Source organism: Delphinus delphis, chromosome 1 (genome assembly GCF_949987515.2).
Source record: "Delphinus delphis chromosome 1, mDelDel1.2, whole genome shotgun sequence".
Lineage (NCBI taxonomy): Eukaryota > Metazoa > Chordata > Mammalia > Artiodactyla > Delphinidae > Delphinus > Delphinus delphis.
Window position 1 is genome coordinate 167229373 of NC_082683.1, and position 16985 is coordinate 167246357.

The window sequence follows — 16985 nt, forward strand, 5'->3', positions numbered from 1 at the left end:
TTGGCTCGGTGCTCTGTGACAGCCTGGAGGGGTGGGATAGGGAGGGTGGGAGGGAGGGAGACGCAAGAGGGAAGAGATATGGGAACATATGTATATGTATAACTGATTCACTTTGTTATAAAGCAGAAACTAACACACCATTGTAAAGTAATTATACCCCAATAAAGATGTTAATAAAATAAAAAAAAAAAAAAAAAGCTTAAGATAATTAGAACACTGCACGAACTGAGTCTTCTCTGAGGGGATTTGGACTTTATTAGTTAAAGTCTCAGTCTCTGTCTCTCTTCCTCTCTCCTTCCTACCCTTTCTTTCTCCTTCCCTCCCTCTTCAAATTTACAGTTTATAGCTTCAAATAAAAGGGGAATGAAGGGACTTCCACATATGACCAAGACGGCCAAGGTGGAACAGGGACCAGATTTATTTTTTGACCTGAAACAACTGAAAAGGTGGGCCACATATATATTTTCAGATATTGGGCACTAGCAGTGCAGGAGAGTCATCCCTTAAGGAGAAGCAAATGCAGTGAGCTCTACAAACGCCCAGCTTACTGTGTGAAGAGTTTCAAGGCTACAGCATGGAGACGGAGACCCAGATGGAGCTGAAGGAGGAGACAGAGTTGGGAGTCCAGAAAGTCAAGGAGCTTCGAGTTCACATGACAGAGTACTGGACGGCTGCAAGACTGCCAGAGATCTTCAGAGGGTCCCCCTCAAATCTTCAGCAGAGTACTAACCAACAGATTTGTGTAAGGCAAGTATGAACTACCTAGAAGGAACAGAAGGAATGATCACTGAGGCTCAGAGAGGACTGGGAAAAATTTGAGTTCCCACTAGTCAGAGTGTAAAACCTCACAATCCAGTGAGTATCAGCTAGAGTACTCAAACATGTGTTGCTTGAACGGTGGGGCAAAGTTAGTCCTGGAGCAAACACTGCTCTCGTACTACCTAAGAAAGCTTAAAAGGAAGCCTTAAAAGGAAGCCTCAAAATACTTCTAAGTACTTTCCAAGTAACTTAACTGCATTCCATGGCAAAGCTCATAAATATTTATAGAAATGCAAACTGATCTAGCACTTAACAATGTAGAATTCACAATGTCTGAAATCCAATAAAAAATCACTAGGCATATAAAGGAAGCAAAAAAATTTATCCTTAATAAAAAGAAAAATTAATTAAAACAAAGTCAAAAATGACAGAGATGATAGACTCAACAAATAAAGATATTAAAACTGCTATTAAAACTATATCCCATATATTCCAGAAGGTGGAGAAAAGACTAAGCATATTAATTATATGAATTCAAGAAATTAAAAAAAAGAACTAGAGATAGGCAATATCTGAGATAAAAAAGATGGGATTAATGACAAATAACTGCAGAAGAGAATATCAGTGAAATTCACAACAGGAATAGAAACTATCCAAAATAAAATGGAGAGTGAAAACAAATTTAAAAAAAGAAAAAAATAAGCACAAGTAAGTTGTGAAACAACTTCAAATAGTCTAATATAAGTATAATTGAAATCCTACAAAAAAGGGACAGGAGATAGGCAAACAAATATTTGAAAATGCAATGGCCAAAACGTCTCCAAATTTCATGAAAACTATAAATCCACAGATTAGAAACTCAAGAAATTCCAAGCACAAAGAAACTGGAGAAAACAACACCAACGCACACCATAATCAAATTGCTTAAAACTAAAAATAGAGAAAATTGTAAAAGCAGCCAGAGGATAAAAGATTAGAACAACAGTAGAAAAAATGCAAACTAGAAGATGACAGCATAAGATCTTTAAAGTAATGAAAGAAAGAAAACCCTGTCAAGTTAGAATTCTATACAGCTCTCAAAAATAAAAACAAAATAATACTTTTTCAGATAGAAAAATGTTGAAAGAATTTAACAGCAGCAGACATGTCTGTCATAAATGTTAATGTATTTCAGGCAGAAGGAAAATGATACCATATGGAAATCTGAAGCTATATTAAGGAATGAAGAACATTAGAAAAGGAAAGAATATGGGTAAATATAAAAGACTTTAAAAAACTTAAAAAAATCTCTTTAAAGGATAATTTAGCATTCAGACATAATGTTATTAATAAACAGGGACTAGATGGATTCTTTCACCTGAAACAAACAGAAAACAAAAACAAAACAAAACAAAACAGACAAAGGCAAAGTACTGGAGATAATGTTTTTCAAAGCAGCATACATCAGGCAATGAAGGATAGTGATCACTGAGAGAAGGAAAGGAAACACGGTGAGCCTTATAATGTCCCTAGCTTATTGCCTTGAGAGAGTTCCCAGACTGCAGAACAGAGAGGAAAAATCCATGCAGAGCCTGGTGGACTCCCTGAGTTGACATGCAGAGCTAAGAGTCTGAGTAGATGATGTTGGCTAGAATTGAGAGGACAGAGTACCAGAGAAGAGTAAGTTTCACAGAGACAGAACTCCAGAGATCTAGAGATGGTCCACCTGGAGTATTCACAGAGTAAACTATCTGGGGCCAGAAAGAACCACCTAAAAAGATTAGCAGGAACCCCTGGGATAAGAAACATGAAAAACTATACCAACCAATATATGTCATAATCAAATTGCTCAATATCAGTGACAAGAGAAACTCTTAAAAACAGCAAGAGTAAAAACACATACCAGATATAGAAGAACATATTATTAACAGGCTAAAGAGAATAATTTTATATTATTAATAACTATAATATAATAATAAATTATATCATTAATAATTATACATAATTTTATCCCTTGTTGTGGAAAAAGCATTTGATAAAATTCAACAACCATTCATGATAAAAACTCTTAGAAAACTAGGAATAGAGAGGAGTTTCATTGACTTGATAAAGAACATCTACAAAAAACCCTACAGCTAACATATTTACTAATGAAAGACTGAATGCTTTCCCCCTAAGGCTGGGAACAAGACAAGGATGTCTGCTCTCACTGTTCTCATCCAGCATGGTGCTGGAAGTTCTAGTCAGTGTAATAAGCAACGAAAAGGAAATACAAGGACTTCATTTGGAAAGGAAGAAATAAATTGATTCCAATTTGCAAGTGACATTTTCTTTGTAGAAAATGCCAAGGAATTTACAGAAAACCTCCTAGAATTAGTAACTGACCTAAACAAGATCATATGATATAAGACACCCACACAAAAAACAATTGTATTTCAATAAGCTAGCAATGTACACAGGGAAACTGTATTTAATAATACAGTACCAATTATAATTCCTCAAAAAATAAAATACTCAGGTACAAATCTAACAAAACATGTACAGAACTTGTATGTTAAATGCTACAAAAAAATAATGAAAGAAACTACAGAAGACCTAAATAAGTGGAGTAATATATCATGTTCATGAATTGGAAGATTCAATATGGAAAGGATGTCAATTCTCTCTAAATTGTTATACAAATTTAACACACTTCCTTTCAAAATTCCAGCAAGATTTCTTGGGTGGATATAGATTAGTGTATTTTAAAATTTATATGGAAAGGAAAGGAACTAAAATAGCTAATACAATTTTGAAAAGGAGAATAAATTAGGAAGAATTAACTGTACCTGACTGCAAGAATTACATAACTATAGTAATTAACGTTATGTGGACAGACACAGAGATCAATGGAACAGAACAGATAAACAAGAAACAGACACACAAGCAACAGACAACTGATTTTTGATAAAGGTACAAAAATAATTCAATGGAGGAAGGATAGTTTTTTCACCAAACAGTGCTGGGCAACTTGGTATCTATAGGCAAAAACATAAAATGAATGTCAACCTAAATCTCACACCTTATACAAAAATTAACTCACAATAGCTCACTAACACCAAAAGCATAATCCATGAAAGAAAAAGTCAGTAAACTGGACTTCATTAAAATTTAGAACTTTTGCATAAAAGGACCTAAGAAGTTGCAAAGACAAGCTACAGACAGTGAAAAAGTATTTGAAAACTATATAACTAACAAAAGACTCACATCTAGAAGATATTAAAAGAAACTTTCAAAACTCAACAGTTAACGCAAACAAAAAAGAAAATCCAATTTGATCATGGGCAAAAGACATGAAGAAACATCTACCAAATAGGATATAGAGATGGCAAATAAGCTTATGAAAGTAGGCTCAAAATCACTAGCCATTAGGGAATGCACATTTTGACCACAATGAGATTTCATTATATACCTATTAGAACAGCTAAAATTAAAAAAAATAGTGAAACTACAAAATGCTGATGAGGATGCAGAGAATATTTATCTCTCCTGCCTTGCTGGTAGGAATATAAGATGGCACAGCTACTCTGGAAAAGTCTGGTAGTTTCTTAAACATACACTTATTATACAACCCAGGAATCACTCTCTTGGGTATTTATCCCAGAGAGAAAAAAAATTACAGCTAGACAAAAATCTATACAAGAGTGTTCAAGGCAGCTTTATTCGTAATAGCCAAAAAAAACTGTGTTTTAATTGGAGAACAGTTTAACAAACTATAATACTGAATACATTCACGTCATGGCATACTACTCAGCAATAAAAAGAAGTAAACTATTGATGGTTGCAACAATTTGGATGGAGTGAAAAAAGTCAATCTCAAAATGTCACATACTGTATAGTTCTACTTCTATAACATTCTCACAATGTCCAGTTATAGAGATGGAGTACAAATCAGTGGTTGTTATGGGTTAGATGGTGACAGAGGAAGGGATTGATATGACTATAGGCAGCACAATGGGCATCTTTGTGGTGATGGAACAGTTCTGCATATCGATTGTAGTGGTGGATACATGAATCCATGCAGCCATGTGAAAAAATGGCATATAACTACACACACATTGTACCAATGTCAGTTTCCTGGTTTTGACATTATACTATAGTTACGTTAAGATGTAACCATTGGGCACAGGGTACATGGGACTCCTCTGTACTATCTTTAACACTTCCTGTGAGCTTGTAATTATTTCGAAATTTAAAAAAGTTTATAAAAATTATATGCTATAAACCCTAAAGTAATCATTAAAATAAAAGTACAAAGTATCATAACTAAGAAGCCAGCAAAAGAACACATAATCCAAGGAAAAAAGGGGGAGTAGAAAGAGAGGAATAAGGGAGCAAAGAAGAAGAGATGGAATATAGAGAAAATAAACAGCTAAGATGGTAGCTTGAAATCCAAACATGCCAACAATCACATTAAAATGTTCTAAATAATCAATTAAAAAGCAGGGATGACCATACTGGATAGAAAAGGAAGGCCTAACTGTGTTCTGCCTGATGGAATTGCTCTTTACAGATAAAGACACAAATAGGTTAAAAGAGAAGTATGGAAAAAGGTGCTAGGCTAAAGGGAGCTGGAAAGACTATATCAATATCACACAATGAGTATTTCAGAGCAAAAAAATCTATCACGGATAGAGATGATCATTTCATAAAGAAGAAGAGGCCAGTTCATCAGGGGAACATAATAGTCCTACATGTTTACGCATCTAATAATGGAGCCTCATAGTACATGAAGCGAAAACTGAGGGAATGGCAAAGTGAAACAAATTCAGTTATACTTGGAACTTTCAATATTCCCCTCTCAATAATTTATAAAACAAGCAGGCAGAAAATCAGCAAGGATATAGTAGATTTAAACAAGGATATCAACCAACTTGATCTGACTGATATGTAGAGAACACTCCACCCAACACTAGCATCATATATATTTTTCTAAAGTGCACACAAAACATTTACCAAGATAGACCATCTTCTGGGCTATAAAACAAGTCACAATAAATTTAAAAGGTTTCAAGCCATACAAAGTATGCTCTCTTGACCCACAATGGAATTAACTTAGACATCAATAGCAAAGATCTCTAGAAAATTCCCAATATACTGAAACAAAATAACACAATTTTAAGTAACCCAAGGGTTAAAGAAGAAATCAAAAGGGAATTTAGAAAGATTTGACCTGAATGAAAATGAAAACACAAAATATAAAAGATCGTGGGATGTTACTAATATAATACTTGCGGGAAGATTTATAGCACTAAAGGAGTGTATTAGTTGAAGAAAATATAAGAGAAACTCTTAGTGACCTAGGATTTCTTAAGATTGCTTAAATATGACATCAAAAGCACAAAGTATAAATGAAAAAAAACGAATAAACTGGACGTCATCAAATTAAAAACTTCTGCTCTTTTGAATTACACTGTAAAGAAAATAAGGCAAGCCACAGACTAAGAAAAAAAAAAAAAGGTAAAACATCTGGCTAACAAAGAATTTCTATCCAGCATATATAAACAGCTTTTTACAATGCAAGCTGTTACAATGCCCTAATAAAAAATGGGCAGAAGATCTGAATAGAGATATCATCAGAATTTATACAGATCACAAATAAGCATATAGAAATTGCTTAACACCATTAGGTTAGGAAAATGCAGATTAAACCCACAAAGTGTTACCACTGTATACCCACTAGAATGGATAAAACTGAAAAGACTGGCCATACTGAGTGCTGACAAGGATCTGAAGAGCAACCGGAACCCTAGGACTGGAGCAGAGCAGCAATCTGGTCTCAGAGAAAGGGAGCTCCACTGGGACCAGAAGGTCTGGATTCCAGTTTTTACTCTTGAGGCTTTGGGAAAGTTTTCAATCCTTCTATCCCTATTATAAAATACCAGTAACAACTACTCAGTCTACTTCATCAAGCTCTTGTGATGGTCAGGTGAGGTAACGGGAAACTACTCTATAAATGTGGGGTACTAATGTTATTCTGTCAAAAACTACACGAGCATGAATATCTCCGGAAAGGCAATTTAAAGAAAGTGACAACAAAGATAAAATAATATCATGTTAAAACTTTTCCTGGTTTCTCATTGCCTTTATTTAAGCTAGTTTAATTACCTTCTAATATTTCACTATTTACTTACTTACAAGGCCTTCAAATATTTATAAAAATGTATCTGCCAAATAATACACAGATGTTTGTCTAAATTAATGTTAACCATTAATAAGATTATACTACTCTCTATGGTGCTAAGCATTTCAATAACTAATAAGTCAGTAAACTGCTGATATTTTTTAATATTTTAATTATTGTTTATCAAATTAGAATTTGGCAGTAAAAATCACTTTTCATAAAGACATTGCTTATATATTAACAAATCAATCTTGACTCATTCAGTCTGGCAGCTTTGTAAGAATCCATGACTTCAGTTTTTCTAGCTCAGCTTCGCTTAACTCATGGTAAACACCTGGGAAACTATGAAACTTTGTCCTCACGCCTAGAGATTTTAACACTGAGTTTGTCTCTTCACCCCAAGAATGAAGAACTAACTCATCTGCGGTACCATGACACTGAAATAATTCAGGGAGGACACCATCACTTTTCTGAAGAGCCTAGAGAAGAGAACATAAAAATGGAGAAGTTTAAGAAATTCATTTAAGAACATTATTCTCAGAAATCAGAGGGACGGAAAAACTCCAATTTAACCAAAGCTTCAATATTTAAAGGGGAAGAAGAGGCAGTGGTAGAGCTCTCTGAGGTATATACTGATGGGCCAGGACCAGGAGCTTAGCTGGTTGCTGGCACCACTGGAGCTGCAGCTGTACGTGAACTGAATTTACTCCGTAGAGGACTGTCTCAAAAATGGTCAAAGCATTTCCCGCAGAAACCTTGTGTCTTGGGAAGACAAACCTCTTCACATGGAGTGGAAAGAGGGAGGAACACAGAGCTCAGGTACAATCAAGGAAAAAATAGCATTCTTGTTCTCATTTCCATACCTACTGGTTCTACTTCTGGTAATGAGGCTGCAGCACTATAATATGACATACTCATAAATCAGGATATTGCTGAAAAATAGGTATCAGCCATGTAACTGATTCTTTGGTTTGATTATGTTCATGACATAATAAGCAAACCTAGTTGTAATCATCTATATTTTTAATATGTATGCAGGATACATATATAGCATACACATATTTTTTATCCTTTTCTCTTTGACACTTTGCTTAACAATAATCTCTGTACAAGGCACTTCCTAAACATGAATGACCAGCTGGAATTTACCAATATAACTAATCTGAATTCCCAGGAATGCTCTGTGAATCAATTGTTATTGTGTAATTATCAATGTTGTTTTAGTTTCAATGTGTGAATGTCTCATTTTTTTTCTGTTTTGTTTTTAAAATCTGGAACTTACCTGGTAAACAGCAGATGTCTTATTCAGAAAACTAGAAAGAGCAAATACTCCTGCCACATCCTGATGATTTCTGTATGCTAAATGCATTGCCATGCACCCTCCCATAGAAAATCCTCCTAAAAGAAGCAAAAATTCACTTATCAGAAAAAGCAGAATATATGTAACGATAATTTAGAACAAGATATAGCTATGCCAATCTTCCATAAATATTTGGAGACCTAAAAGAGATACAATGCTAAAGAGAAATTTAGCCTCCTTTAGATCTCATGGAAAAAAACCTGCTATGAGTAAATAACACTGTTCTATCTATGCCATCACTGGTAAAATAATTTGTTATAAAAGGAGCTAGAATTGAAAAAATAAATTTTGGTCATCAAGTAAAAATATTTATTATATTTCAAAATATGAGTCATAGCACAAGTGTTATTTATTTAAACTTCTAGTGTCTACTTACATTTTGTTTATACTTACAAGAGTCCTCACACTGCAGCTACAATTAATAACATGCACCTTTCTGTCTTACTTGCCAAGCTACAAGCTCCATGAGGATTATATTTCTAGAGTTTGCCATATAATAGATGCTTAGTGATCTCTGAATTAGGAAGGATGATCAAAAATTTGGTGAGAAAGATAAAACATCTTTGTATTATAATATTATTTTGAAAACTGACTTGTGATGGTATAATTCAAACATAGGTACCCATATGTCCTTTTAAAAAAGAGTTTGGGGAAAAAATATTCACTTGACAAACTTTTATTGTCTTTTATGTGCCAAACACTGTCACTGGAGTGACACCAGTCACCAGAGATATGCAGATTAAAATACCTGGACCCTTCTGTTCAAAGGCGAAAACCGACACAACACAGAATATGGAGGTAGGGACCTGACCGTGACATAGCAGAGAGGATGGCCCAGCTTCAGCTTAGAGACTCGGTGTGATATTCCCCAGCATGACTGAGAGTTAAGAGACATCTCATGATTTAAAAGAAATCCATATGTTAGAGATAACAAGGCTGTAGGAACACAGTTTTTAGTTTTTGGAGAAATTCAAGAGCTTGAGTTATATTTTTTGTCAAATGTACCTAAGTAACATATTAAATGGGACTAGTATGACTAAGGAATTAAACATTTACTTTAATTTTACCTAGTTAAAATTTGAGTTTAAATACATGTGGCTAGGGGTTATCATATGGGACAATGAAGTTCTAGATAATCTAAGCTGCACCAATGATGGAAAAAAAGCTTTAAATTTCATAAATGGAGCAAAATGAAATTAATGTTCCATAAAAAACATAATGTGGCTAATATCATTAAATGTGATCTTTTAATGTGATATTTAAAAAAAATCATACAAAGATAAAATGTGAATAAAAATAGACCAGTGAGCAAAAACATATTTAAAAATTATTATAAAAGCACACCTACTGAGAAAATTTTTACACATTAAATGCACCCACCCCATCACTGCGCTTTTATTGACTAGGGTAACTTAATCACTTTATGGGATTCCCGAGCCCCTTGGGGGGACCAGCCTCACAGCAAGAACAGCAACAAGAACAGCAACAAAACTAAGAAAGAAAACACTTTCCCACGTATGAAATGCCATTATGAACAAAGGCATCCTTGAGACATTTAACCTCATGTTCAATTCTCCTAATTTATAATGAAGAAAAATGTACTCGTTGAAAACTCATTATTTTAAGATTCAATCTAAGTTCCTTGTCCATTTATAATCTCGTGAGGTAGCCTGCAATTCCTCACCAGCGATCTTTGACAATACAGTCACCTTTAACGTTGCGGACACCGGTGTGAAAGGGACTTTATGTATTTTTTTCTAATGGAAGAAAATTTAACACAAAAGACTAGTTATTTCAATTTTCATCTAAGTGTTTAAAATGCAATATAAAATATACTGCTCAATAAGTAAATACCAATGAGTAAACTCATTGTAGGTAATAGTTATGATGTATATTTATAGTCGCTGGTGAAGCATTAAAATGTCAAGAGTTAACATTTCAACATACATTTAAGATTAATAGGCTGAATAAAAAACATGTTAAAAAATAACCTAGTTTTTATGAACTCTTTAAATTAAATAAAACAGTAATAATGTATAAAAACTGTACTGGGAAAACTAAGCTAATCTATTTGAAAACAAAGTCCAGGGGTGGGGGGGTGCGGGGGGGAGGCAGGGAACTTACAATTCAAGTTTACCGTCAATTGAATGGGATTTTAAAAATGGAATAAAATCCACCCTCCAACCAAATTGCAACAATTTTTCCACTTTATACATAATTATTTTTCAGAATGAACTGTGATAAAGTCTCAAAAATTTGGGAATATATAAATTATGCCCACCATATTTGTATATTTTCTCTCATATAAAATTGACAGGGTAAACAAAATATTTATCATCTTCTATGGAAAGCTATTAAAACAGCAGTCCCAAGCCTTAAAAGTTCTGATAGTTGTTGCTGAAGAAACATACATTATTTAAGATATATATATGTTAAAAGAAAGTAGAAGGATGCTATCATTCTCCAGTTCCCTCCAAGAGCTTCAAAAGAAACTTATATAATGTCAGGAAAGTCAGCCTGGAAATTGTGGAGCTAGGTTTCATCTTGGTAACTACAACTATCCCTTCATTTTAATTTTAAATCTTATTATAAAATTAATATGTGAATATATGCCCACTGTGTAAAGTATTTCCACCACACAAAAATAAAGAAAATGCGTTATCCAAAATCTCACTACTCACATATAATTTTGACATGTTTTTAAAAATTCATTTTAACAGTTAAACTCACTCTATATGTACAATTTTATACCTTACTTTCATGTAATACTGATTTGAATGTCTTTAAACAGAATTACAAAATTCCACAATTATTTTTTTACTACTTGAACACATACTAAGTATACTAAGTACCTTCTAAATGTATGTATATAGTATATAATGGTTACATAATAGTCAGTTGTATTAACAGACCATTACTCCCTTAACCGCTTTCCTCATGATGGGTATTTAGAGCATCATAATGGGTATGTAGAGCATCCATGTAAATTATTCAGGTGTAATTCCAGAAGCACTTGATTATCCCTGCTTCAAAATTCTAATAATATTATCAGAGAACATGAAAAACTATACCAATAATCTGGTCATTATCATTTGTCAGGTTCTATACATCCTAGATCAAAGTTAAATCTAAATTATGTCAGTTTTCTCTTAACAACAAATTATCACCACCTAGTGGTTAGAAAAAGGAATCTCATTATGGTACAAAGTTCCTAAGTCAATGCATAGGATCTGGGTTCTAGTCCCAACTCTATTTTAGCCAGCAGTCTCTTTGAACTTTAGTTTCTTCTTATCTGAAATGAGAATAATAATTTCCTACTTCACCTATTACAAGGGTCAAGAAAGATACTGTATTTGAAAAAATGTGTATAATTTAAACACATTATAGTGTTAAACTATATTCTTAATAATTTTTTCAGAATACAGAATCTGAATCCAGGTTTTAACAATAGCTATGTTGCCAAATTCAGAAAGTAATTTAAAAGTCACTATTTTATTGCCTGTGTTTCCCCTAATTTTTACCATACCCTCTGTAGAATCATGTGTGGTATTATTATATAAAAATAAATAAACTTTCTTATACCTGATCTTCTTAATATGCATAGTAAGGATTCACGAATGTCTCCAAGGAACACATTTAAAGGTTTTGCCCAGTTCCTCCTTTCTAACCAAAGTTTATTCTTTCCATTAAGAAAGAAATATATTTCCATTGTTGAAAACAAGAAAACAAAGGATTTTTCTTAGCTAAACTCGCAGTTGACTGCAATGTTCTTTAGTGTAATCTTACTCATCCTTTGTTTCCAAAGTCGTGAAACACTGTACGTGTTGGTCTTTCATCATTCTACTGGATCTATTGCATTTGCCATCTTCCTATTCCCCCGGACTTCAGACTAGCCAGCCTCCACAGTGTTGTCAGTGTAACCTTTTTAAAATGCTCATCTGATCATGTCATTCTCTGTATATAATTCAATAATCCTGGGAGTTGAAGCGCATATCAAACTAGTAGTCCCTGAGAGATTTTAATGTGTCCCTTGTTTTCTTTCATGAATGTGTTCCCCTATTTGTTTACCAGTCATATTCTCACTCATTCTTTAAAACTCAATTGGAGATTATCTCTTCTAAGAAGCAGTTCCTAGCTCCCCCCAAAATCGACTTGTTCTTTAGAACACTTTACTTCTGTTATCTCCCTCATTATACTGTAAAGCTTTTGATAGTTTTTGGTACTCCAGCACTTATTAACAATTTGGAAATTAAATTTAGTATGAGAAGTTTCATTTTTGACCTGACTAAGCTGTGTAAACTACCTAGAAAAGGTGGTATATCATACTCTATAAAAACATTGTTTTTAAACTAAGTTTAATATAATATCACTAATCAAAACAAAACCACAGAAAAAGAATGGGCTGCCACCTATGCAAATATAGAGAATAGTTTTGTTTACAAAGCTATATTTATTAAAATTACAATATCAGAGAAAAGGGTTCCATGAGGACACAATGTGTGATATTAAATCTGAAATTTTATCACATATTAAACAAAATCAACAAGGGTAACAATTTTGTACTATTATCTCTATTTTTTCCTTTTTTTAAAAAAAATTATTTATGTTTGGCTGTATTGGGTCTTCACTGCTGCCTGCGGGCTTTCTCTAGTTGTGGTGAGCAGGGGCTACCCTTCGTTGCGGTGCGTGGGCTTCTCATTGTGGTGGCTTCTCTTGTTGTAGAGCACGGGCTCTAGGTGTGTGGGTAGTTGTGGCGTGCGGGCTCAGTAGTTGTGGCTCGTGGGCTCTAGAGCACAGGCTCAGTAGTTGTGGCACACGGGCTTAGTTGCTCCGCGGCATGTGGGATCTTCCCAGACCAGGGCTCGAACCCGTGTCCCCTGCACTGGCAGGCAGATTCTTAGCACTGCTCCACCAGGGAAGTCCCTTTCCTTTTTAATCTTGTAATTTTTCTAGTTTTTCCTCTTATAATTAATTTTTTAAAATAACCTATGTTGTTTGTATATGTGTGTCTAGCATCTCAAATGCACTTTGCTTTGACGTCCCACTAGATCCCTCCTTCATTAAAATGTTATATCATTTAAATCTTACTTAATTTAAAATGTTCTATAATAGACACTTGACAAAAGTATTAAACCAGTAGAAAAATATGAAGCAGTACTTCTGTTTAAAGAATCTATGAGCAATGAAAAAGAAAGAGGGAAGCACAGCACGTGTACTACTGAGAAAAGAAAACAGCTGGTAGGGAAGGAACAGTGAGCTCCCTAAGTCTCCACAGGCAGCACTGGTCCAGTACGGCCTTTCTGTTGTCTGGAGAGACCATGGGGAAGGTGGTATAGAGAGTGTTTAATAACAGCAAGAAAATTTCTTCAACATTACCTGCCAGGCATATTTCTAAGTGTTTCACATGAATTGACTAACTGAATCATCACACCTCTGTAAGATAAGTACTATTATTATCATCCACACACAGAGGTTAAGGAAACTCATATACCTACAAAATAGTGAATCTAGGATTAGAAACCTGCAGTCTGAGTCCAGAGCCCAAGTTCTTAACCATGTTATACTGCTGTCAGTTGCACTCATGCATTTGCAATTATGATATTCACAACTCAAGAAATGCATGTACAAATATTTGAATACATAATGATATTTTGCTTCATGTGCCATGTTTTCAAATAAGTGAGAAGTTCAGTTAGATCAATAAGACAAAAAAATAAAAAACAACTACAAGAGAAAATCCCTATAGGACTAGAGTGCTATTTCCTCTATGCATCAATAGCTAATCCATGTAAAGAAAAAGGAGGTAGTAAAGTAATGTTTTGTCATAATAAAAGAAGGTCAAGAATCACGTGTATTTTGGCACACTTGTTTAACTCTACAGAAATGTAAGTGAAGATTTATTTTCATTGACTGCTTAAATAACTAAAAGTAAAGTAACAAGGACAAACAACCTTGGATCTGCACTTGTCGTCTCTTTCATATCTCAAGCTAGGAAAGAGGCTTTATAGGAGTTCATAAGCTCATCTCACAAATTCTAAAAAAGCATTTTTTTCTTTCCCAATTTTTATATTCATAAGTGTATATAAATATCCTATTATACGCACTTTGTAATAAATTTCAAATTTTATAATAGTTTATAACCCTTCCAAAATGAAATTTTGTTAAAAATTCAGTGGAGCTTTGATAAAACATCGACTACATTACTGATTGCTTTATAAATAAGATCATCTTTTAACAAGGTTCTCTTGGTACTTCAGAAAATAATTAAAACCTTCCATGACATGGTAGAAAGAAACTAAAAAACAATTCCAGATGAATCAAATAATTAAATATTTAAAAAATTATAGAAAAGCCAGAAGAACACCTATTTGAATATTTATTCAAGTTCTAGAGAAATACCTTCTTAAACTGAGAAATTATTTGGAAAAAAATAGACAAGTAAAAATAGCTTTCTTGTGTCAAAACATAAACAGAATTAAAAGAAAAATAAATTAAGTGCATATTGATTACCACTTTTGTTTACTTAATTTTAGCAAATATTTTTCAAGACAATATTATTCAGTGAGGTATAATAAGATGGACATTCTAATATAGGTGGGAGAAGTATCAACTGGTACAGTTTTTTCACAAAAGGAATTTGACAAGATGTATTAAGAATTTTACAAACGTTCAGTTAAATGGAAGAACCATGGGCTCTGAAATGAAGTAAACCCAGATTCAAAATTCTTATCAGCTCTCCGACCTTACAACAATCCATAACCTCTTTTCAAAGATGAATAAGATGAAGTAACTGATGGACACAGGGAAGGGCGAGGAGGAGGGATGGGGCAGGAGACAAGCAGACAAGCAATTACAATTCAACGTGATACGTTCTTTAACACATATACATTAGAAGTACGATTTGTATGTTTTCTACGTTTTTATGTGTGAAGATTTTATAATTTTAATTTAAAGCAATTTCTTACAGTACTAATATTTTGTTTTCCCACTGTCATTACGTGACTTCAGGATCTCATTACCCTATAGTCATAAATTCAGTAACTGGTTTTCCCATACCCAAATTGTTATCTCTTCACTTACCCCTTCTGCCAGATTAATTTTCCTAAAGCACAGTTCTAACTATATGACTCAAAGACATACTTGAGTCATCTCTCCTCAATTACCTACAGAATAAAGGATAAAAGGGGAACCAGAAAGTATTTATTGAGAGTGTAAAATGAGCCAACTGTTTTACAAACATCATATCCCAGTAAAATAGTATTTTTATAGTATCATTATTCCCACTTTGCAGATGAGGTAGCAGAAATTCAGTGTAGGCAATTAAGTGATGAACCAGCTAGGCAGTGGTGGACTTTAGATTCGACCCATTTTGGTCACTATACCATTTGCTCTTCAGGTTGTTAGTCCAGCTAACAGATCAATAGGCATTTTCCAGTCAGACAACAAACTTTCTGCTAAAGCCATCTAACATCCAGACAGATAAAAACAAGCACTATTTTTTTTTTTTTACTTCTATTTACCATTCATATTACTCTCTATGTTTAGACCTCTACACTATAATAGTTAAAATTTTACTTATTTGCACATCTCAAAATCTCAAATGCCTCTGATACTTTCCTATTAAATTGTTCTCTAATAGCCCCAAATACTTATGACCTCTTTTCATCTGAATTCCTGTGATACTTAACTACTTAAGTCATCAATTTACAGATCAGGTCATGCTGCTCATTATAAATGTTTAGCTCTGTGCTAAGCATTGCGATGGGTCCTGAGAAATAAAAATACATACAGATGATCATTCCCTTTGAAGAGCTGTCAGTTATATTGCTTTAGGGCAATCATCAAGGCTGGCTGGCCTTACAGTTACCATTTTAAGTACCTCATGGGCTCTTCTAGGTTGTAAGCAACTGTGGCATTCCTGTTCTATTTATCGGTGTGTCTCTTTGAGCATCTAACTTACTGCCAGACACACAGTACTTAGAAACTTAGAAAATATTTGCTAAATCATTGAATGACAGAATCTGTTACACATTCACATATTTTGAATTCTATCTTGTAACTGTTTCATGATGCCCTCGACTGAATTGGTGCCCCTTCACTATGCTCTTCCCAGTACTCCCATAACGTTCTGTATTTATCTCTATGGCACAGATGTTAAACACAGAAACATAGAAATATAGAGTTAAACACTGATGAGGAAACAGAGGCCCAGAAAGGTGATGTTACTGCACTGGAGGGCACACTGCTTTTAACAAAAGTGAATGCTGAAGCCAAGACAGAAAAATGTATTCCATCTATTATATCATATTGCTTCTCAACTCAATGAATAGTTTAGTACTTCAATAAACACAAAGGAAGTTTATTAATTTGCCCAAATCCTGTCTACACAGGATTTCAATGTACATTTTAATGTTATTTAGAACATGATGAAGATACTTAATTTGCTTTATAATTTCAACATTAAATACAACTCATTATAAATTAAAGTTATTTGGAAATAACTCTTTAACAAAAATCCATCCTGTATCATTCACATTCTATACAGTTTATCTTATTTTTGTATGTATTATAAAATGGTTTATGTATTTTATGATTGCAGAAAAGGAAAGGGGTGTAAGTAGAATAAAGCTTATATAAAGGCATGCTATATCCCCTTGGGAAGAGAGATTGCTAAAGACATGTTTAACAAAAGTTTATGAATACCTTATTCCTACAGTATTAACT

At 33.7% G+C, this 16985-nt stretch overlaps 1 protein-coding gene across 1 annotated transcript in view; it reads right to left on the reverse strand.

Annotated features, from left to right (window-relative positions):
• Positions 1-780: 780 nt before the first annotated feature.
• The window catches only part of LYPLAL1 (lysophospholipase like 1), a 35646-nt gene continuing 19441 nt past the window's right edge, over positions 781-16985 (reverse strand). The window contains exons 4-5 of the mRNA XM_059998284.1: positions 8184-8299; positions 781-7380 (exon numbers count right to left, since the gene is read on the reverse strand). Coding sequence (XP_059854267.1) covers positions 7162-7380; positions 8184-8299 — 335 coding nt within the window. The 3' untranslated portion in view covers positions 781-7161. The remainder of the gene's footprint in view (positions 7381-8183; positions 8300-16985) is intronic.